The sequence below is a fragment of the Perna viridis genome, chromosome 7 (assembly GCF_037379345.1).
Source record: "Perna viridis isolate PV_CMFRI_1.1 ecotype Kerala chromosome 7, ASM3737934v1, whole genome shotgun sequence".
NCBI classification, from domain to species: domain Eukaryota; kingdom Metazoa; phylum Mollusca; class Bivalvia; order Mytilida; family Mytilidae; genus Perna; species Perna viridis.
The window spans coordinates 21252857-21277970 of NC_142451.1; the positions used below are offsets into that span (position 1 = coordinate 21252857).

The following is a 25114-nucleotide window of genomic DNA, read 5'->3' on the forward strand; positions in this document are numbered from 1 at the left end:
AGAAAAATGTTAAAGAGATCTAATATTAAAATTTAAAAAGCATAACTATAAGGTTAAGTTACAAATAAAAAATAAAAAGATATAAACTATAATGAAAACTAAATTAAGCATATTTACAATACACTCGAACCTCGATATGTCGAATTCGGATTAGTCGAAATCTCGGATAAATCGAACTAATTAAAAAGTCCCAGCAAAACTCCCCTTAATCTAATACAATTTGACCTCGGATGACTCGAACTCGGATGAATCGAAATCTCGGATAACTCGAGGTAATCAATCAGTCCCCTCGATGGGACTTCGAGGTTAATTAACCCTGATGTATCGAAGCCAACTAATTAGTCGGAAAACTGCTTTATTACAAACCATGATCGAAGTGTGTGTTAACAACGATTAGTGTGGCTTTTAAAATTAATTTGTCGACAATATTTATGGTTTGATTTGTTTATTTAATTAATTTAAAATTGCGCGTGTTGTGAAAAGAAACAAATTTTATTAATAACACGTCGGAATGTACACTAACAGTGATATCGGATATTTTGATATATTTTTGTTTTAAATAAAGATGAATTGTAATGGTATCTGACTATTTAATGAAACATCAAACAGATGATAGTAAGAATATTTCAACGACTACATTCGTTTCGCTGTGATTTTTAAATTTTATCGTAATAATGTAGAGCACATGGTTTGACGGTGTTCCTGATTGTAAATCAAACAAAGCAGCATGTTATGAACTATGACGTTTTTGATGTAGAAAAAATAAAAAGGAAATTTCACTTAAACGGTCGATGCCGTTCAGTATTTCAAACATAATATACAACATGCAAAAAATATCTTCCGATATGAAACGCAAGACATTACGAACTACCGTGTAAAGTGAAGTACATGTACATTTACAAGTACATCAAATGATATAAATTCATGTCAATTTCTCCATTATGATTCGTAGTATAGTAATATAAATTTGCGCGATTGCTGTTAGTGTATAAATGAATCGATAGAACCCCACTTGTAAAATTCGCGAACTTACACTTTAAAGACCTAATTCCTTTGTAGTTACTTCATTTTCTGAAAATACTTTTTTTTCCTTTTTCTTCCCCTAATAATAGTTATTAATGTCAAATGCACCTGGCAATGTTCCTATTTTCATTCCAGCTCGATCCTGTTTACTCTTATTCTCCAGTGTGCCTTTATGCTCTTGTTTGTTTGTTGTTAAATTGTATATTTGCAGCTCAACAGTGGTGCATTAAAGATCTTGTTTGCATCATGTTGGTAGATTTGCTTTAAATGTATCGAAACGAAAGGAAGTTTGCTTATTCCCTATAAATATTTTTGATGCATGCAACAGTTGTATGTCTTTACGATATAATTCAATGAAATGATGATGTGACATTTGCAGAAATTATATCATTCGTTTGATGTTTATAGTAACACAAATATTGACGGATTTTCTTTCTTTAAAACACGGTTAATAAGTGACACATTGCGCAATTGTCCAGCTAAAAATGACAAATCTAATACTAAAATGTTTACAAAGATGTTGTATATTTAAGATTCTTCATCCAATCACAATCTAGAAGGAAGACAATGAAAAACATATATCTTCATTTCAGTCATTCAATGTTAGAATAGTAATGCGCTCGATTGAGAAAACGCTTATTTTATTCATAATACTACCTCGTATTGTGAAAAGTGTACCCCTCAACGACTTTTATTCATTTGGATCTGACCATGGAGACACACGCGCTCCGACCAACGATGATGGGTCAACATCGACAGTCCCAATCAGCAGCCGGTTCCCATTTTTCAACCACCAGCACGACTCACTTATTGTAAGTAAAACAAGAATGAAAATTGTCCAATTGAAAACTGTATTCAATTTGCGTGCCATTCTAGCACATATATAGTAACAAAAATCGGTTGGTGAGGGAGGATCCCGAAACTATTTCCAAATGTGGTTACTCTTACGAAATTGTGTATCATGGCTATAATTAGGTTCATTACTTTTAAGATTATGGTGTTCAGTTTTTTTTATTGTCGCCTGATCTGAACATAATCCTTTGATATATCATTATAGTAGAGGAGGTAAAGAATAATTAAAATGTTAATGTTTTAAGGTTAACACAAATGGCGTTATATCATTCCTCGGGGCAATGTCTACATATACCCCAAGCTCATTTCCACTTGTTTCAAGACGTAGACTTATTGCTCCGTATTGGGCAGATATAGACACGAGAAATGGAGGAGACATTTGGTATAGAGAGTCGACAAAAGCAGCAATGTTACAAAAAGAATCAGAGGAGATTCGGGATTTGTTTCCGGAATATTTCAATTTTCAAGCCACTTGGATGTTTATAGCTACATGGGATAATGTTGCATTTTATGGAGCCACAAATTCAACACAAAGAACTAAAGTAAGAAAACGTAATTAACTTTTCCGTTTTATAAAGATTACTAATTATTGAAAAAAACTTTTGCCTTACAAATTGTTTGCCATAAATTATTGTTAAGAACGTTGGAGATCGCATCACTGAATAGAAATAGTATTTTTATCAATATCTATTATTTTAGTTATTATTATCTGGTTATTACTGACGTTTGTGTTTGCTAGTTTTATCTCGTGTAAATAATTATTGCCAATAAAAATATGACATAAGCCACAAAAACAGACTAATAAACAAATATACAGACAAGGACCTCCTAATGGTCTAGCAAGCTAACACGATCAAAATAAGAGAAAAGGAGAAATCGTGTGTAAATGAACTTTGTATGCGAAACATGCATGGGATAAAATTAATATCTTTATTAGGTTTGAACTTGAAAAAAAAATTGCGACAGCTCATCAAATCGACTTTTAAAAGCGGACATCTATTTATCAACCCAAAATTTTTGATCATTTTTATGTTAGAAAGAGGTTCCTTTATATTGAATCCGCTCTATGATTTAATTTGTTCTTTAAACTACACGTTCATGAAAAATATTCTATTTTATCCTAGAGATGCACATTCCAGTGTCTACTGATAACTAACGGCCGCCATTCTTTCACAAAGTATATGTACAACAAAATAGAATGAACGACAGGAACGGCAAGTGATGGTGATTTTTTTGGACTTGGTGGGACCCCAGCGCAAGTAAGAAGAATTTCAATGCTTCTTTACAAAAAAGTTTTGCATTCAGAATTGTAATTTTGGTAAATTTGGAATTACGTTCACGTTGAATAGGAAATACTGGTCAATGAGTTGGCTGAATTGAATGAAACAAACAAAACAAAACTGATTCATTCAAAGTTATCTACACCAATAAATAAAAAAATAATAAATATTGGCAAAAATACTGAGGTATTAAAATAGAGGAATAATTCAGAAACATCAAAATTATAAATAATAAATATAAAAACATATATAAGAGTACAGATAAAGAAAACTTGACAGCAGTCGAACAAACCTAAAGCATTTGTAATACAAACACGCATAACAAGCAGGGAGTATTATCAGGTACTCGTGAAGGGTAAGCATATCCTTGTCCGCGTAATATTTCAATTTAATTCAATGAACTCAAGTTTGGTGTGTTGTCAATCCGGTCTAACTGAATATGTACTGTCACATTTGTGAGATAGAAACCTCATAATAGTCAATCATAGTCATTATATCAACAAAGATTAAGCATACCACTGTCTTAAAGGCTTATTTGGAAGTACCTTCTCTCTACAAGGTATTGTTCATAGACTGTAGACCACAGCATATAAATTTTTTTGCTGATATCTAATATTTTATGTATTTATATATTTTGATTTTATATCACTGCATAGGTTGGATTTGATGCTGGAGATGGTCTAAACTATTTTGCGTTGGATGCGTCGAGAACCTCGTCAATCATACATGTAACCGGAATGTCAAACATTCATAAACCTGGAATGTTTATTTTTCGGGTAGACTCGTCTACCATTAAGACTGGAGGCTGCAACGTGGAAGGTAAATGGTTTACAGAGTTGTCTAGACAAACGTCTAGAACGCATCTCTGCTCATTTTGTCCATTGATTTTACAAATCTATATGAACAGTACTTTCTTCGTTGTATTTCATTTATGTCTATCGATGTTTATACCCCGATTCTTTCTCATATAGTTATGGCGGTAAGATATCGACATTGTTATTTATATGAAATATGAATAATGTTCTTCTAGTTAAGGCGGAAAGATAGCGAAATCCGATTGAAGGCGTGCGCATAATTTGCGAAAGTTGAGTTAAGTACGATTTCATATAAAAATCAGGCACTGTCAATAGTTTAGGTGATTCATGATGCATCAAACAAACTTTTTTTTAAATTGCAATCCCCATAACTTTACGTAACTATAGTTCTTTATGCATACAGACCTGTTTTATGGAGAAAGAGTAATCAAGGGAACCAAGGTTAAAGCGGTAATCAAAAGAATGTAATCAAGGGACAAAGACCAGACATGGAAACAGGCACACACAACAAAGAACATAAAGAAACTAAAATCATACATACAAAGTAACAAAAGCAAATGAGCAACTCGAACTCCACTAAAATCTGGGAGCATGGACTAGGTGCACCGGTAGGGTAAGAAAACCAAACATGTTTTTTTCTAACACAAATCAAGATTGATACTCTTGCAAAGTTACAATTTACAGCCTTAATGATTTTTATCTCATGAGTGCAGCGACAGAATGAAAAAATATATACTGGTTATGTGGTCTGTGACTGTTTCTGGGTAACAGAAACAGTAATTCTTTTGAAATTCAAGTCAACTCTTTTCAGATATTTAAAAAGAATCTACTTAAATAGTTTTTTTTTTCATATTCCCGACTTTAGCTTCGATTTTAAGCAAAGGGGAACAAATTTCTACATATTTGTCATTCGACAGACTGGTTTACTCTCAAATTGGATCAGTGGACAGCAGTAAACTTCAAATTTTAAAAATAAATTTATTAAAGCAGCGGTCAGTTCTTGGATACTTTTAAATGACTTATTTCAAACCAGTCAAGAACTTACCAAAGTGAAAATAGTCTAAATTTCTCAGAAAAATCATTACTGTTTTTCCTTTCCCCAATGAGACCGCCAACCAGGTTGTCGAATATTGGTGGATTACGTCCCTTTGAAAAACGTGCTACAAATGGCTTGCATTCCATAAATATCAGAATCAAATAATGTATAACATTAATCAATCACTTAGGGACTCTTACAATAACTCCGAGAGAAGCAACGATGTTAGGAGGAACGAAACTTATAGTTTCTGGACCATGTTTTGCACTGGCTAAAACAGTAACTTTACACCTGTCTAAAGGAGAAACCGTGGAATGTAAAATGTTTACAAGAAAAAGTGTGTCATGTATATCGCCTCTGTTGTACAGAACGGGCAAAGAAACGGTTTTACTCAAAGTTGTACATCAAAACAACACAGAGTCATCGTTTGATGGTTCTCTCTCAATTGGTGAGTAACATCAATGTATATGTCGGAAACATTTTAAAATAACGTGAAATGGATTTAGGATTACAAAAAGCAAAACAGCATGTTCCTGCAGCAGAGGACCTGCATTTGGATCATTGAGTTTATAGTATAAAGGATACAATTTTTTTGGTTATGTTACCCCGATCATGGCCGAATTTCAACTGAACGAGTAATAATGTTAATTATTAAATATGTTAAATAATCGCATCCATGTACATGTATTTCCGTGCATGCAAGCGACTAGATAGTTCACCTGCGGCAGGCTAGGTAGTGTTAGTTAGTACCAACAATTTAAGTTTACGTGTTTCATAATGTGTTTGTATAAATTGTTAAAAGATCTTTATATAGAATGAATTTACAGAAATTAACTCTTTTTTATTTTGAATAGTTAACCACTGTTTGACAAAACATGTCATTAAAAGAACACCATTAGTTTGGAGCCATCTGTCTAGAGTCAGCATCCACTGGAATTCCAATGATTTATTACGTGTTTTGGGGGGAAACTCCAACTTACATTTAGAACTGTACAGTCTACAGGTAATAGATGTTCATACCAAGTGGCCAAAAAAAACAAAAAAAACAAAAACAAAAACAAAAACTGTACCCTGAATTGTTATCTTTTAAAAAGTGTATAATTGAATAAAGGAGATCATAGTAAGAATTTTTTTCTAGTTGGGCTTAGATTATATTCATCTCTCAATTGGTGTTATACACTTTAGAATGCTTATTTTACCAAAGCTTTGAAGTTTGTATCTGCACCAGTTAATAACATGTCATTATGTAGAAAAGATTACATGCATAATGCATTACCCATTTTGTTTCTAGTTTATCCATGCGAGGTATGTTGTTGTTCTTTTGAACCTTCCGTCTATACTGAAATTTGTAATGAATTACTCTTATTACATAATATTTAATACATGTATATAATTATAGAACAATACTTAATAGTCATACCATATCAAGCAAAATCGTTAATGAAGAAAACCTAGATAGCTTAAATTTCTTGATCAATCATATTTTTCTGCATATACCTTTCAAAACACTTTTAATTAACATATACAGCAAAACAACAGCCACCAAATAACAGTTGACTATCATTCCAAAATAACCAGAAACACCTTTCTGAGTATTTCATCTGGAACATTCAGTTTCGACTTGGAATTTACTGGGAAGGCAGCTATTATCAGACTAACGACTTCCGAAGATGGAGGGTAAGTTGAAACATGGGTTGTATTACATTTTAAGTCGATTTAGAAATATATGCCAACTTACAAAAACTGCTGTGTTTGTTACTGATTATCAATGTATTATGGCTTACTTTAATACATCATTTTCCTTAGTGCAAAAATAAACTCTTAATCTTAACGTGTAACTTATTCAAATGGAGAGACACCCATCGATGTTTGGTCAAATTGCTTGGTAGTCTTTACTGTTTTGTGTTTATGTTATACGCAAGTGCAGTTGTTGCGTTTCACCATCTTTTTGTTTTTGTCATACTATGACGCATGTTTCATTGTAGACCTTATTTCTGGTCGGATGTATTTACCGTAAATGTTAGTGTACATCATAGTCACGCATTATGCGAGGAATGGAAAGTCTTCGATAGACGCCATCCAGTCATTTCCTCAGCAGATGTTACTCCATGCCCGTGCAATCTCGATGTGGCAGACATTGACATTTCGAGATACTCGATAGATCCCTTATGCAGATATAACAACTTGCCTCAAAGTTGTCGATTTCAGCCCTTTGCCAAACGATGCTTCAAATTAAATACTGCGTCGTAAGTTAGCTTAGTATTGAAATAAGGCTTCAATGTTTTGTGTATAATAAAAAATAAGTAAAGAACTGAACGTCATTTTTGTGAAGTTATACAGAATTTAAACTATTTAAAACATATAATTTTAATGTTTGTTAGAGGTTTACCAAATGAAACTTTTAGAAGGGGGTTCAAAAGCCGTTATATCATATACAAACTTTTTTTTTTCATACAGACTGTTTGGTTACGACAACCAATGTTGTTACAACGAGGATGGAACTTTAACAAATCCAGACGAACCGTTGGGTCGTGGCAGCGGCTTCATCAACCGCTACCACTACAAAGGTGGTCGTGTTGAAAATCTACCACATCTGTCAAACTTTTACTATGACATTCTGCCCTATCAACATTGTTGTCTGTTCAAATCGGACGATAGTCATGCATCTCACCAGCGCTGCAAGATATTTTTCAATCGACGACCACCTAATTCATGTGTTAACTACGTTCCGCCTCGTCCAGGTAACAATGGAACTACATTGTATTACATAGTTTTATCAAAAGGATGTAAAAAAGTGATATCAATTGCATGTAAAAGTATCTTTCATTTGTAAATAACACCAACGTCTCTTCATCATTTGTAGCGAAAATGAAATTCATAGATAAACTATTTAAAGGCGAAAGGGAAACAGACTTATTGAAAAAGCTAATTTATTTAACATACCGCTAGTACCTCTTAAAAATAATTCATTTCATGTAATGTCTTTTACACTATACACATGGTTGACAATAACTCGCAGTGTCTCTCCGTAGATTTCAATGTTAAGGAAAAGTAGCATGGTGATTACCATTTTTTGTACCACAGAGCGTATGCTTGAATATCCTCATATATCAAAATGATTGTAATTCTTCGGAGTTCAAGTCGTATCTATTTCTGAGACAATTATGGCTACCATCAAACTTTTAAGTTGCAATTAAGCATGTCTGACCACGTTTTGTATATTGATATGTGTAACTATGTGTCCTAATTGGCTTATTTGTTTTTAAGTACCAGTCCATATAAAATTCAAACACTGTCAGTGGTAGAGGATATACAAGATGCAGAAAAACGCAAAACTTCAAACGATGCATTTTGGATCTACATACACCATTTCTTTACGTAACTATAGTACATGTACTTTCTGTATACAGATCTGTATTTTGGAGAAAAGCATGCATTCATCTTCTTAATTGAGCTAAATCGGACTTATACCTTTGCAAAGTGCCATTTTCATGTCCAATATATACATTTTTTGTCTCAAGCAAAAACCGAATGACAAACTAAGTAATCTGTTACTATTTCTGAAATTGATTGTTTGTTACGTTTTGACATTTTTGTATCCCATCCAATCTGATACTTACAATCTTTTTCTTAAATAGCAGTCTATAAAGATCAGACAGAAGGTGATTCATGCATGTCAAGAACCCATCCGATTTCAATTTCAATTTATATCTTATTCAGAATCAGTTACAGACCAAATAACCACGTTTGAATTTTCATTAGGTTGTTGCACTTTTGAGATGAAAATTACAGAGATTATTCATGATTTAACACTTTGAAGGATTTCTCGTTCTTGATTAGCTTTGACCTGGTTGATTGTTATGTGAGGTGAATGTATGATATATATTCTGTTTCATAAAAAATATGGCATCTGGGAAAAAACTATTATTTGTTCGATGGAGTTTTCTACATCATAAATCAACTCTACCATTCGCAGTGTCTGAATTTAATATGCACTGGTACTTAAATAGACAGATTTGTTTTAAATTCTCAAACAATGTGATGTCCTATTGAAAAACATAATGAAGATGTTACATATTACAGCTAGAGTTTCAGGTGATCCTCATTTTCTAACTTTTGATGGACAATACTACACATTCAATCCTGTTGGAGAATTTACCGCCATTTCCAGTGGTAGTTTTACGTTACAAATCAGAATAGAACAAATAAGAGATTTACCAGGTAACAATTTTTTAAAAAAATAGTTTATTCATTTTTATAGAGACTCGTTGTGGTATTATCCTCTCTGGTGATTTTATCATTTTGCTCTCATCTTGTATTCATGTGAGGGACTTGTGTTATTTAATCCGATTATATGCTGCTGCACTTGATGTTCCTGAAAGTAAAAAAATGGAAACTTGCTTGTCATGTTCATACCCAAAGGTTAAAAATAACACGAAAAGCAAATAAAATATTAAACAGGTTGAACACAAACAACCATTTGCTTGAGTAATAAAGAGTTAAAAACCCTTTTTTTTAAAATTTTGAACCGGAGAATAAATACTCATTTGCAAGATAATTTAACATGGACTGGCGCAATGTAAATTGCACCGATAGAATAAGCATCCTCTGCTTCTCGAAGAACGCCCTGGCAGCAGTCGCTCTAATCATTCCAGTATCTGCAAAAAAAAACTTATTTTAGTTATTTCAGGTCACAAGCTTCTATTTAACTTTTGATATGTTTCCAGCCAGTTCTGTGACATCGTTTGTCGGTAGACCTCATCCAGATTCAGAAATCATTGAAGTAAGAGGGAACAGTATACGTGGTATAGACGTGTTAGTTGATGGAGTGTTATTAGATTTTGATTCAGCAATAAGTGACGTTATCATAGTTGCTGGTAATGATATTATGAAAATTACAAACAAATGGCGATAAACCATACTTTTCTAGGAGTACTTTTTACGGTCGGCATTATTATTGCTGATATTTTTTTCAAGTTTTAACTTTCATATTTCTCAAAATTATTGAACAACCAAAAACAATTGAAGCATCAAATTTAAAATGTTGTTCTTTTTATTTAAACTGTTTAAAACTACTTGAAGATTGAATGTAGTATAATGAAAAAGTTAAATATACTGGATATTGTGATTCAAACACGTATGATGGGGTTTGTTGTAAAAATTGAAAATTAAAATGGTACTGCTTTTAGGCGAATTTACTCAATTCTAGTTTTATTTTAAACGTTTAAGGTGCTATGATAGAAAAGACATCAAATAATCCCCCAACTGTAGAACTGCGTTTTCCGGAGGAGGGCATTTCTGTAAAAGCAGTCAGTGGAACAACACTTAATACAGCTGTATTAAATCTAATTGTGTTAACCTCATCTGAATCACATAGTGGTAATATAATGTTGAATTCGGCTATTTCAGAACACCAATGTAAAAGCCAAATGATTCAAGGGATAAAGTCGAAACAAAACAACCTATACAAAAGCAACGAGCAACGAAAAAATGAACAGGAAAACTATAAAAATGTAGTGTAAACCAATACATTTTCGCGGATATTTTTTTTGTGAGTTAGGACGTCAAATCAACATCACGACTATTCAATTTCGCGTTTTAATCTCTCTCATCTCGCGATGTTTTCTAGCGTTTTTTTTTCTAGCTCACAAATGTAGCGCGAAAATAAATGGCTCGCAAAAAAAAAACACCGATCTAAATTCCTCATCTCATATACCATGAAAAAGGACAACTGTGGTGAAAGAAAGAACTTTAGTTTGGTTTCAATTTGGTCCTTAGCAATTTAACTTCAATAACCTGGAATCCTGGGTAATATTTTTGTTCCACAAGTTTCTCTCAAAGATAATTTTACGCAGTCCTAGGGTCGCTTATGATACTGATCAGGGAACCACATTATGTAACTTCTAATGTAAGTAATTGTTAATTCCTTTTTTAATATATTCCTTGATCTTTCTTTTTCATCACTTATTGTAAGCTCTCAATACTTGTAGGTCGTATGAGTGGATTGTTTGGTGACAATGACGGTAATGTGACAAACGACCTCCGGACCAAAAACGACATTCTTTTGAGTATTGATGCAAACATGTCCAGTATCCATCACGACTTCGGGTCATCATGTAAGTTATTGAAGAAATTGAATCTATGTTAAAAACATCTGTATTCATATCTAGTTTTGTTATCTCCTAGCTACACAAAACTGCGCTACAATACGTTACACAAATTTTTAAACAATGACTACATTCTAGATACTTTTTTACATTTTATAATATCTTTAAAGAGTAATCAAGGGAACCAAGTTTGTAGCGCTAATCAAAAGAATGTAATCCAGGGACTAAGACCAGACATGGAAAACAGAATACACAACAAAGAACATAAAATAACTAAAATCATACATACAAAGTAACAAAAGCAAATGAGCAACTCGGACTCCACTAAAAACTGGGAGCATGGACCAGGTACACCGGTAGGGTAAGCGTCCTCTGCTTTTCTAGAAACACCCGTCGATATGCTCATGAAAAGTCAAGTCCGGGGTAGACGAAAGAGGAAACGTAAACTATGACGCGTTGAACAAATCAGTTTTCATGATGCAGATAGATACACCGTAATGATCCACGAGTTCATGATGACGACCAGAAAACTTTTGTAGTGATGATTTCAATCTTGTAGCAACATAACCCTGCTCCAGAAGCATATTTGTTATAATTAAAGCGCGATACAAAAAGTGTGCGTAGTCTCGGCAAGCTCTGGCATAATGTATGAGTTGTTATATGAACACTCCATATGCAGGTGCTGAAGAGCTGTTGCCACAGATAAAAGGAAAGTTGACAATTTTGAATGAAAAGTCATCACGTTTGTCATAATTTGGTCAATGGTTTTCCTTTACCATCGATTTCAAAGTATAGATCAAGATATGAGGCTGACTTCACGGTGTCTGTAGTATCCTTTATCTCAAGTTTTTTGGGGTAGATTCGATGTACCAAATCCCCAAAATTAGCATAGTTTAAAGATAATACGTCATCTGTATAGCGGAAATTGAGATTAAAGGATCTAGCGAAACGATATTCTTTCTTTCGGATCAGATCAGCTATAAAGTCAGCCTCATAAGAGTGACGGAATAGGTCAGCAAGTAGAGGAGTACAATTTGTTCCCATTGGAATGCCGACCGTTTGTTAAAAAAAAAGGCGTCCACCACATTGGACAAATATATTGTTGATTAAAAATTCCAACATTTTGTAACATCATCTTCTGTATATTTAAAAGATGATTTGGAATTATTTCTTACTAAGTATGAGGAATCCCTACCAAGAACTATACATTTGTATCTAGGTGTACCATCTTTTTGTTGGAAAAACAACGATGTATAAAACTATGAAACGTTGTTTGTATGGATTCTTGTGGAGCTTAGGAATCCTGTACACAGACGGTAAATTACAGTCATCGTAAATGGTAGAGAAACCAAAAGAGGATAGCACAGATTTATGGTTTTCCACAATTTCTTCATTGAAGAGTGTGGTAGCAGTATAGATCTTAGCACTGGTATTTTTCTCTTCGTCTACCTCTGACAATAAACATTGGATATAAAACGTTTTGCAGTCAAAAACAATGTTGTTGTGTGCTTTGTCTGCTGGTACGACAACATATTTGTCATTTATAATAAACAATGTTTTTGCTACATCGGGGTGTTTGAAAAGTGATGTAACATTGGCACTCATTGACCTACTTGAAACTTTCATTCGTTTCAAAATTTAAGACATCACGGCTTTTAACCACTCTGACAGAGAATCAATGTCTTCTTGTTCTCGTTTTATCCATTTTCTTGCGTAGTCCTCCACGCGTCCATAAGAACTTTAAAGTTATAATTCCAATTTATAGAGCGTGGTTCACGGTACTTGGGACCTTTAGAAAGGATATTACGCAGATTCGTTTCCGATGATGGACAAATCTCCCGTAACGACGTGACCGGAAGGACCATATTTGAATGGAGAGTTTTTGCAAGAACAGTCATGTGGTTTAGCCTTGATGTCCTCAATCTCGAGATTCTGCAATAGCCTTTTTTAATTGAAAATTTTGGATGCAATGGGTGAAGTATAGGAATATGAAATAATTGGTATGGATTTGTCTTTGAAGTATGGGGGAATTTTGTTGGTAACGTTTTTGTGATGGGGATGTTAGTTAAATTAATTGCATCTATATTTTTGTTGACAAACGGTAGTGGAAGAAATAATCGTTTTTCTTCATCTTGACTTTTCACACAAACTGGTTTAAAGAGTCTGTGGAAATCAATATCTAAAATGATGGCAACAAGTCTGTATAATGATGAGGTAATGTCAGAAACAGGAGTGTAAAGACTTGTTTTATAAAGGGATTGTAGTAGGATGAGAGGTATAGATTAGAGTTTGGTTCTAATGTGATGAAGTCCAAGAGGTTTTTGTATGAAAGGAAGGAGACCATCTATTGAGATATCATGTAACTTAGGTGACGTATAGTAGCGATGGCCATGACTACTTTCCCTACTTGGAGTTTTGTCAAATAAATTCATCACATTTATGCTATTGTTACATTGGTTTGAAAGGTTTCCTATACTTTTGATGTTGTCATTGCATCCGTAAGGTATTGCAGTACCTAGTCTGCATATCCAGTACTCCTCTCTTTCCCTACGATAGTTTTTACTTAGAATGGGACTGTTCGTAGGATGGTAATTTTTTTTCTAAAATACGAACTTTCATAGAGAGGATTGAATGATCTTGTAAATTAAAATGTTGATAAACTGTCGGGAATTTGGTGGTATTTATTCCCGAACGATGACAGCACATTCTTTCGTTTAATCGTTCTTGTGTTTCACCGACATATATTAGACCGCAAAAGTTGCATTCTTATCAAATAAAAGATTTTGACGCCACAGCATCCAGGAACATCGGGTTATTGTTTCCATTTCAGTTTCCTTAAAAAGATCTTCGTGTTTACAGAATAGAAGTTTTTTTTCTTTAGGTCAGAAAGTAATACATGACACTGTGCAATGAATAGCAAACTTGTGTAACATCAGATCGGGTTGATTAGCATGCGCACTTCAAATTTTTATTTCATTGCAGGGAGAATACACGAGAGGGAAACATTATTCACTTACGAGGGCGGACATTCTTATGCTTCTTTCCAAAATCCAAATTTTGTACCAAGTTTTATAGAACCTGTCATCACCATTGAAATAAAGGAAGTTTGTGGCTCAAATAGAGATTGTCAGTTTGATCTCCATATTACAAAGGATCATGATTTAGCTCAGATGTCAGCTAGTTCATCTCAAGAGTTTGATACCCTAGCTACTACATTTGAAAGTAAATAATTGCGTAAAATGCCTTCATATAGTTAATGTGCATTTGTTTGAATTAGAAACAGATGCGGATTCAGAAGTTTGAAAAGGGGTGGGGTGGTTACGGATACGTTTCAGAAAAAAAGGAACACGGTGTTTCAGACTACTTATTGTTCATTTTTGCCATAAATTTTCACGCAATTAACGACAATTTTCAAAAGGGGGTCACCAAACCCCGGATACATCCACCCCTCACCTTTTTCGATACGCCTCTGGTGTAAAACATCTCAATGTGACTTTGATTTTTCTTAAATATGATCTATCTGTCATTGAATAAATGATAATTCAAATGCAATTAATATGTTTGTTAAGAGTATTTTGATAGTTAAGTGTACATTTTTACTAACTCATAAAACCTTATAATGCTGAAAGTCAAAGCAATCTAATTTTTTTTCTACATTTAATGATTTTTTTATTGTAAGAAACTGCCAGTTTCATCAATTTGATAGATGCATGCAGAATCTGTTTTTTTTTTTCAGTAAAAAAGTCAGGATGTAGGTTCTTTTTCGTGATTAAGTAGCTGTCTTCGTAAAAATCATGCAAAATCTGAAAAAAAAGTGATACACCCCAAAAAAGGCTACATATTTTTTATTTTTGTAATTAAGTTGTTTTATGAGTCTATACTATGAAATGTGTAATTTCTCATTCAAATCTGCCTGCTCTTAGGAGATAAACGACACTGAAAATACAGTAGATTCTATTGTATTTGAACGCCATTTACAGTGTTATCTCCCCTAATTTTGAAATCTACAATGCATTCTATATAATTTGTATCTCCTAAAAGCACGGGTTATATGAAAAACCACATGTTTATATCTGTTTACTATGACATTTCAAACAAAATATCAAAAATAAAAATATGTAGGCTTTTTACCCATGAATCACATTTTGCATGATCCTTAGCTGGAGTGCTACTTAATGTCTTATTCTACAATGATAAGTATGACAAATTTTACAGAATCCAGTCAAACTTGAGGATGTAAGATGAGTTGAGGGCATTTATATTGTTTTCTGGCAATATTAAAGCAGAATTTCATTTTCGTTTTAGGGGCTAATACTACTAGCATGCCACCAGTAGATTCCAGAGGTCACTCGACATCTCGCTCCCAAGTTTTAACAGACAGTACACGGCCGAAAACGGTTACATCTTCATCAGCTAGACCAAGTATGGATCGTTCAACTGATAAATCGTCGAGTGTAATTGGTATAAACTCATCTGTTCATAGTACGCAATCAGTACGGATTCAAACTTCATCAACAACAGTTCTTTCCACGTCTAAAACGGGCTCAATTACTGTTCTCCCTACATCAAGTTCAAGAAATGTTGAAATCCGAACATCTACAAAGTCGGCATCACTCCCATTGCAACCTACAATGAAAACATCAATGAGTTCCTCAGATAGTATTCTATCGAATTCTTCATCGTACGTTACTATAGCGATCATGATCACTTGTGTCGTTGTTGTGGTAGGTATGGTCATTACAGTGACTACTGTATGCGTTACGCTGGGTAAAGTTTACAAACACCATAACAAAACTAAGGCCACAAGCAAGACAAATGACCTCGAGAACCTCTCTCTATCCAGCGGATCTGGGGGAGACAATACTAATTTGATCATAAATCAAGCAGTTTTCAACAAGGATTAAGCGTTACAAACATACAACCTTACACAAACAGGATTTTTCATTACTGTATCAATTTTTATATATGAATGCTGTTTTTATGTAAATTATAACATAAATTGTATAAAAATGATCTAATGAATATTTATGCCCTATATGTTTAAAGCAGCTTTGTCCTCCTATAATAATTTAGTTTTATAACGGAGGGCTACTGGTCTGTTGTTATTTTGTTACTTAAATGTACGTTCATTTTTATAAATCTATACATTAAATTAATTTATTTGTTATTCTACACCAATATTTAAGATACTAACAAGACATTTTAAAATACGTTTGTCGTGACTGATCTACGTACGTGATTCTTTCCAGTGAATCATTCGTTTTGACGAGTTTCTCCTTTATATACCATTCTATAATTACTTCATGGATTATAGAAGTAGAACGTGCTTTTAATAGTTCAAAAACTCATCATGTTAACAGAAATATCATCGGGTCATTCCATTTATCGTGATTGAAATAAATGAAAAAATGTGTCGCTCAATCATACGTGACGCATGTTTAATGTGGACGAAGGGAAGGGGGCCTGGATATCTATTGTAAAATGATGAAAAGGTCTTTACATCCCCGGATCGGTCAGGGGTTCATTCCGCTTCGTTTGATATAGGAATAAAAAGTCTCAATAAAGGCAGTAATGTTCACCGAGTTCATTTTGTAAACTATTTTGATATAGCAGCCATAACATCAATATTAGTATAACAATTATATTTCACTAACCGATGTAACACTCCAGGTCTTATTGTTGGTTTGTTATTATTTATTTTACTAAGAAGTATATGGTGAGTTAAATGGCTATTATAAGCGATTATGGTTGAATGGTATGATCAGATCGGTGAACATGTGAAACATTCCAACCCTTACAATATTCTTGTATAAAATTGTGTCTAAACTTCCGTGTGAATTTCGGTGATTTTTATAACATATATATATATATATCCATGCAGTTTATGGTATTCATTAAATGACGCAACAATTGACAAAGAAATATGTAAATATGTCAGCAGCAACTGGAAGTATGAAAAAGTATGATAATAGTGAAACAATATTCTATATTAAAAAGTAGAACAAATAAAGGAAAATTTGAAAGGCTTATCTTAATAATGAACAGGGAATGGCATTATAATGGTCAAATAAAACATGATTATGAATCAAAAACAAAGCTCCTAGTCTGTCTTAAGTTTCTTGTCCATATGCTCGTTGTGTCTGACGAAAATTAACAATATCTATGTACTTTCTATAATGGGATTTTCCCTCTATTCGCCTTTGAAAACTTCACAGACGTTTACAGTTCATAAATCATTTACATAATCTATTTACTCTAAATAACAATATTCCAATTTGAATCAAAAGACTGTAATGTCACAGGCAGCTATTATATAAAGGACTGGAATAGTAGACATGGTTAAATCTTAATTCAAAACTTATACCGTTTAAAAATGGGATTTTCTCTAAAGAAAGCAATAAAATTAAATGCTTTCATGTGTTAATAGTATGGTATAGAAGTTAATTTAACTTGGTGTGCAAACTTTATTAAGTAGCAAACTAAATGATTGCTTACTGATTTCTAATATCATATAACTTCTTTACATGTTTTAAAGTTGCAAATTGATTTATGGTTTTTTTAAACCGATTTACAAAATTACCGTTAAATTCAAATTGATTAAAATAAATTACCATGAATATTATTTGCACTCCTTCGTATTTATTACATCAAGTAAAACATTATGTAAATACTGAAATAATTGGTTAAATTAGAGGCATTGAGACGTGGTGATACAGAATATGTCCGTTTTACAATGTCCAAAACATGCGAATGTAGTACTTCGTACAGCATCGTTTAACACCATAACAAAATTATGGTGCTTTCAAATACAACAAATTATGTCTGCTGCACTCCGTATAGCTCCCCGTCTAGTCCGTGACATTAACTATTAAATATCGCGGACGCTCACGAAATAACCGACTTGACAAACGCCCATTAACATAAAATTGAATTTTTTACACAAATGAAAACTTTCTTTCATTGTCGACAAATATTCTATAGTTAATAGAATGTAATTAAAACATATAATTTAATTTGATTCGTACAAAATAAACCGAAACTTCAAAATCTTTCAATTTATCCATAAAATTGACAGTTTATATAATTCGTGCTAATTTGTCGATAGGGAAACTTTTATTACATAACTCATAGTACTAATCACCTACGACGTACCACACCCACGGTGTATTCGTCTTAACGTTCATATTTTGTCCACCAGATTTGGTAAATTAAGGTTATCTTATGACTAACATGTAATTACCTTTGTGGAAAGGTGATATTTGACCCTTGAAACCCCACACCTGTTTGTAAGGTGGACAATCTAATTATATAGGTTTAATCCTCTTTTCGTGGTGTCTCTATTGTCCAGTGTTAGATGGTTTGTACAGATAAACCATAGTATAACAACACAAACATTTGTATAAAACAAATAAATTACACTCTCCTTTTTATGTTAAATATCCGTGCAATTATATGCTTTCGGAATTCAAGTGGAAACATAAGAAGAAGGTAATCGGTATTAAACCCATGTAGTCGGAATTAAACCCGTGCATGTCTTATTCAATATTTGCATTTAACTTAGAATTAAATTTTTGATGACTTATACTCCTGGGCCCAGTTGTTCAAAACTTTATCCGTTGGATAAATTATCCCCTGGATAACTTGTATATATTGTATTAGATTTATCCAGTGGATGATTTTTATCCAACGGATAAATCCGTCGAACGTCGAAGCCCTGGTAACCTGTAAGAATTATACTCCAATAAACCTTAAAGGACATAGACTGGCATATTGTTCCCAAGATTCTTCCTTTATTTTTACAATTTACCATGAAATTCCATCAATCTGATTCTTCTTTCTGTTGGTGTTGGATGAGCATACACATTTTTTTCCTTTTCGAAAGATATTTATAACAGTACAAATATACATTATAAAAATTGCCATTTAAATATTTTACTGTTTTAATTTCATCATAAATTGAAGCTCTTGTTGTAGTATTACTTTAATGATACGGGAAATCATGAAAAGTAAAATAAGCATTTTCTTAATGTGATAGTATAAAACAAGCTAGTTTTAATGCATCGTAATGCTCTAAATTGAAAAAAAAAATAAGCAATTATTAAGACTGGTTTAAGAACCATCGAATTTTAAATATGGGTGTTAACTGTAATACTCAGATGTCTTCTTTTTAATAACCCTTTCAATCATTTTTCCGTGTTTAGACATACAGAATTTAATAAATATTTACATTTAACGACTAGTTGAAGTACATAAAAAAATAAATATTTCTTAAGATGTGTCTTTATTACCATCACTGAAATAGTATATCGTAAAATGCATTGCAAATTTGTCTGCTTTATGTATGTTATTGGAATATATAATCAAGTCAAGAGACTCATGAAAGTGATATTTCCGTTGAAGTGAAAAATGCGTTTTTATTCATGAATTTTAAAATGCACTAAATGAGGCTTTGAGATCTTGTCCAGTGAACCCGAATTTATTATCCAAAATAAATGCACAATTCATGTCAAATTTTGGGAATATGTTATTTCATAGACAACAAAATCTTTAACAATAAATCTATACATTTCTTCAATCAGAACTAAAGTCTTAAGATCATTTATTTTGTTCAAAACTGTATCAAGCTAGCAAAGATAATTATGCTAGAACAAATATGTTAGTCATTTCTTCATATTTTGGAGAATTAAGACATTTTTTCCTGTAATCCAGACAATTGCCAAAACCCGAAAAAACAACAAAATATCAATGTTTTCATTAAATTCTGGTAGTTTTTTTTACAGTCAGTGGTATATATCTGGGACTGCACTTAAGTGTCAGTCTCTGTAAAAATAAGGTAATGGGACTGCACTTAAGTGTAAGTCTCCGTAAAAATAAGATAGTGGGACTGCACTTAAGTGTCAGTCTCTGTAAAAATAAGGTAGTGTGTGAAACATGGTATAAAAACACAATTTTAAAAGTTTAATTTGACTATTAGCACCATCAGAATCCAGGGGAAAATAATTTCCATATCACTTTGGTAAATTGAGTCTTAATTTCATTGAAATGCACTGAAAATGAACATTTCAGGGGCAAGTAATTATGTCTAAAATCTCTTCTTTTTTTTTTAACATCATACAGAAAAAATTAATGAGCAAATCCAGCGATGCAGAGATCAAATGATGGTCTATTCAAATAGAAAAAGTATCCCTGAGTGAAATTATATTGTCGACATGCTTATTTTTGATTTTCCTCGTTTTGCCTGACGCTTACAAAAACTCCCACTTACGCTACATAATATTTCCAAAGGTTTATCCGTATACTACTTTCAAATTTCTGTGATTAAACGTTTATTGTCGTCTTTAAATTGTTGTAAGTGCAAGTATTACTGACAAATGAAAAATGCATATGTTATAAAGATTGAAGTAAGATTAATTATGACTAATATATTTTGATAAGTGGTGTCCACAATTTTGACTCTAGATAGCGGAACCTTAACTTCCAACCGACAAAATAGTTCTCAATCCGCTGTCTGCGTTTGAATTTCTGAATTACTGCCCCGAGGTCTCAGTTTCTGCGCAAATAAAATAGAAAGGAAACAATCGATTGGCACTGTCAAATGCACATTATACAGAAGTGGCTATTCTAGCTTACAGAATTTTATACATTAATGTATCTCCTTCGAAATACAGGCCGTTGTCTGCTTTATTTCCCTTATTTATGTCCCTACAATATTGGTTGTGCTTTCATGTTACTTCACAGTGGTTACTTATGTAGAAGCCTTCGAGAATTACTCATGAAGTGATTCATGCATGTAAAAACAAATCAATCAAAACCACCTTTATTTCAGATTCAGAAACATAAACAGTTTCAGTTTGTTATCCAGTTGTTGCACTATATAATTTGTATATGAAATTGGTACCTTCCAAGAGTTATCGTTCTTGATTTGGTTACCAGTATGTGTTGCTTTTTTTATGTATACAGAAAGGACGGTCATTTCGTAGAATTGTAGCATACGTAAACCGAAAAAAAGCATCGTTTGTCGCGTGTTTTTCTGCACCGGATTATCACCTCTACCATATATATATGGTATATATATATTTTGGTACTAAATAATTGTTTTTTGTGGATTGTTTGTTGTGTTTTTTCAATTATTACTACGGACTGTGTGTGTGTGTTTGTGTGTTTCTTGCGTAAAAAACGTCAATCCAATTAGAAATAGTTAATGAAAAAATACATTTATAACAAATAATAAATTGCTACATCGGTGACGTTTGAAATCGGTTAGAAGTTTACTGAATGTGACTTTGATAAATACGACACTATCTCAAAAAGGTCAATCATATTGAAAAAATGTTTTCCTTCAATGTGTCAAAATTAAATATGTATATCTTTATTTCTTTAGATCAATCACAGATTTCATAACATTATAATAAAAGGAATCGTGTCTTAATCATAACATAACTTAATACATAACATCGAAAACAAGATACTAGGCGTAAGCTTTAAGAAGAACCAGTCGGAAACCTTCGAAATTTTAAGTTCTGTATACTTTAAATGCGCTTAATAGCGTCATAGAATATAAGAATAGTACATTAACTTAACCAAATTACGTACTTTTTCGTATCAAATGTTTTAGAAAAAATATTAATCAAGGCGTCCATGCTCTTATATCATGATCTTATTTTTAAATCAACGTTATTTGAGTAAAATTAAATCTAAAATTGAAAAGTTTAAACCCAATACACTCATCGGGATTACATTTATAAAGTAGATACAGTACGTGTGTTTACTTTGGGTGTTAGCTTGATTTCGAGACATTGATACTTAGTACTCAAAACTGAATGAAATGTCTGCATAGAAAAAAAAAAAACGTTGTCAAAAGCTTTTACAGCGAAAATAACTTTAATTACATTTAAGTGCCAACCTAAAACATTTACTGGTCGACTTCGCGTTCAATTCCGTACCATTGATTTTGCCAAATTTCGCTTCTTGAACATGAATTTTTTCTTACAGAAGATTTCGGATATTGAAAAGATATTTTTCAAATATGTGAAGAACGATCGCTCCGATGATTTGGAGGAAAATAAGAGTTTGAAAACACCTCTTCGGATTTTTATTTTTAATTTTCGAAATTGTAAGCATTTGCGTATGTTTTATGAGTGACTGATCAATTAAGAGATTGATTATATATGTTGTTTTAAGAGGTCCTTGAAAACTATCAATTTCCTCATTCCGATGGCTTAACCAGTCCCACCACGACACCGTGGATACCCGTAGTGGTATTAATTCAGTGTGGATCCTGAAAAAATCAGAAGATCTTCTGGATACTATCCATTCGAGATTATTATCATAATACAATAGCATTAAAACCTATGATTTTTTCAACTCTTTATACTTCTATTCCCCATACTCAGTTAAAATCAAAACTTAAGACATCGTTGTTACCCCCCCCCCCCCAAAAAAAAGACGGAACACCTACATTGTATATACAAATATGTAGTTCTTGATAGAGATTCCTCATACTTTAAAAAAAAACAATTCCAAATCATCTTCCAAATATATCGAAGACGATGTTTTCAAAATGTTCGATTTTTTTTATTTACCCCAAAGAACTAGGGACACTATGAAGTCAGCCTCATATCTTGACCTACACTTAGAGATTGATGGTAAAGGAAAACTATTGATCAAACTGTACGAGAAACGCGATGACTTTTAATTGCGTACTGTCAACTTTCCTGTCATCTGTGCAGCATCCTTTTATCACCTTCGAATGGAGTTTTCATATCACAACTTATACGTTATGCCGGAGCTTTCCGTAACTACGCAGACTTTTGGTATCGCACTAGACTTCTAACAATTAGATTGCTGGATTAGGGTTATGTTGCTACAAGACTGGAATCATCACTACAGAAGTTTTATGGTCGTCATCATGAACTCGTGGATCGTTACGGTATATCGTTTCTTCAACGTGTAATAGTATTCCTACCGGTGCATCTGTTCCAGGCCCCTAGTTTTTAGTGGAGTCCGAGTTGCTCATTTACTTTTGTTACTTTGTATGTATCATTTTGGTTATTTTATGTTCTTTGTTGAATGTATCTGTTTTTCATGTTTGGTCTTTGTCCCTGGATTACATTCTTTTGATTTCCGCTAGAATATTGGTTCCCTTGATTACTCTTTACTGCTTATTGTGTCATATCGATACATAAAGTTGTTTGCACTTCTCAAATTTACATTCACAAAGAAAGATTTTTTTAGTGTGTATAGTTAAAAGCATACATTATGAACTTAATACAATTTATGCAAATGTTGGAATTTAAGCATTGTAGGAAATTATGTGTTACATCTGTGCTAGTGTAACCGATTTCGCCCTTTAGTGGTAAATTGCAACATTTACAAAGTATCAAAATAACAGACATTTTGTGATGATTATCATTAAGGTCAAATATATTTTTTTAAAAAGTGAGAAAAAAACAATGTGAGATAGTTAATCGTTTATTGTTGGATGGTGTTACATTAACGCTATGAATAATTGAAATAAATGGACGCATTGGGCATGACGGATACTTAACTACACTATCAAAAATACCTTATTTAGATTGGTGCATAAGGACTAAGTAGATGGTACATGTATGCGTGATTTCAAGATCATTATGTGAATTATAGAACCCTATCTTTAGATATTATTTTGTTCTCGATGTCATTTTATGACATATTTTTCATTAGTTTTCCTTCCCATTGATATGATGAAGGTGAAACATTACACTCTGAAAACGTCAGCAAATTAGATTCTATTTGCTTACTAAAACACGTGTGTGGTTTTTAAAACATAAATGGATAATGGTTCGAAAAAATAGAAAAAACTTTAAGATTAAATTTATCATATCTTAATAATACAAGATATTCAGTTTTCCAGATTTATCTTAGGTTCTGATTTTCTTTTTTTCCTATGCTATTTTTAAGTTCAATAACGGCTTTTGTCTGCAAAATGCGATCTTCATCCTGCCTCTAGTTAAAAAATTAACATGTAATCAAATGAATTGGGAATGCTTGAGCAACACGGTTAAAACCACAGCTTACAAACTATTGTGAAGGTAAAACCTCACGATTGATGATGCAATATTTTTATGTTATGTGAAAAAAATAACTCATATCTGGAAAAACAACTTCTTGCTTGTGTAAAAAAGTACTGGAGACTGTATTTTCGATCGCTTATTTGATATAAAACGAAAAATTATTTGGACAATAGACAATGTCGTGACAACCGTGAATTCTAAGCCTTTTCAAACGTGTTGGGTTTCAAGTTAAAGAATTCAAAAGATCGCGGAGGTATTTGTAATTTTTCTCTGTAAATAGGTGTCGTGTTACATTAGTAATTTTACATTTTGTGTACCTGATGATTATACACATAAACTAGAAGGGTGTTGACCCAATAAAAGGAAATAAATAGTACAATTTCACTATAAGGTTCTCTAGCCTATTATATTTGCCCAGTCACAATGATTATTGGTTATGGGATTTTGCATCTAAATAAAGGTTGTCGGGGTCCAATATAAAATTAGAAATGGAAACCTAACTTAAAGAGTTATAGCAAACGGATAGAGGATAGATTAGATAGTTTAAAAAGTGTGATTAAACTATTATTGTCTCAATAAGGAATCAACCATTTGATTTTTACAAGGGCTAAATTATTTTTATCCTGCCTTTTTATTTTGAGAAATAATAGGTACTGCCTTTTTTCTTACATGTATGTTCAAAGCGCTGATTTTTTTAAGTATAAACAAAAATTATTAGAACAATAATGGATCATGCCTTTTTTATTTTTTCTTAGGGCTGTCCTGCCTTTTTATTTCTTGATATATCAATCCTGTATTGTTTACTCTTTAATAATTTCTTATAATTGATCTTGTCCATCAGTACAAATACTTCGACTGTTAATGTAAATGAAGCAATGGCGTACTATCACTTTACAAGACTTTATCGTTTTCTCTAACCATATATACTGTATATAGGGTATTTTAGCGG

General features: G+C 32.7%; 1 protein-coding gene and 1 long non-coding RNA gene across 2 annotated transcripts in view; one reads left to right on the forward strand and one right to left on the reverse strand.

Moving 5' to 3' along the window:
* Positions 1 to 16126, forward strand: LOC148611770 (protein mesh-like). The gene is made up of 15 exons (XM_088592654.1): positions 1 to 1835; positions 2121 to 2417; positions 3000 to 3134; positions 3812 to 3974; positions 5197 to 5454; positions 5861 to 6009; positions 6535 to 6683; positions 6992 to 7252; positions 7464 to 7747; positions 9090 to 9227; positions 9734 to 9883; positions 10236 to 10385; positions 10997 to 11122; positions 14096 to 14335; positions 15419 to 16126. The coding sequence occupies exons 4-15, from the start codon at positions 3893 to 3895 to the stop codon at positions 16015 to 16017; spliced, it is 2586 nt and encodes an 861-aa protein (XP_088448780.1). The 5' UTR covers positions 1 to 1835; positions 2121 to 2417; positions 3000 to 3134; positions 3812 to 3892; the 3' UTR covers positions 16018 to 16126.
* Positions 14757 to 25114, reverse strand: part of LOC148611771 (uncharacterized) — a 23251-nt gene continuing 12893 nt past the window's right edge. Inside the window, exon 2 of the long non-coding RNA XR_015924208.1 lies at positions 14757 to 15739. This is a non-coding gene — a long non-coding RNA (uncharacterized LOC148611771). The remainder of the gene's footprint in view (positions 15740 to 25114) is intronic.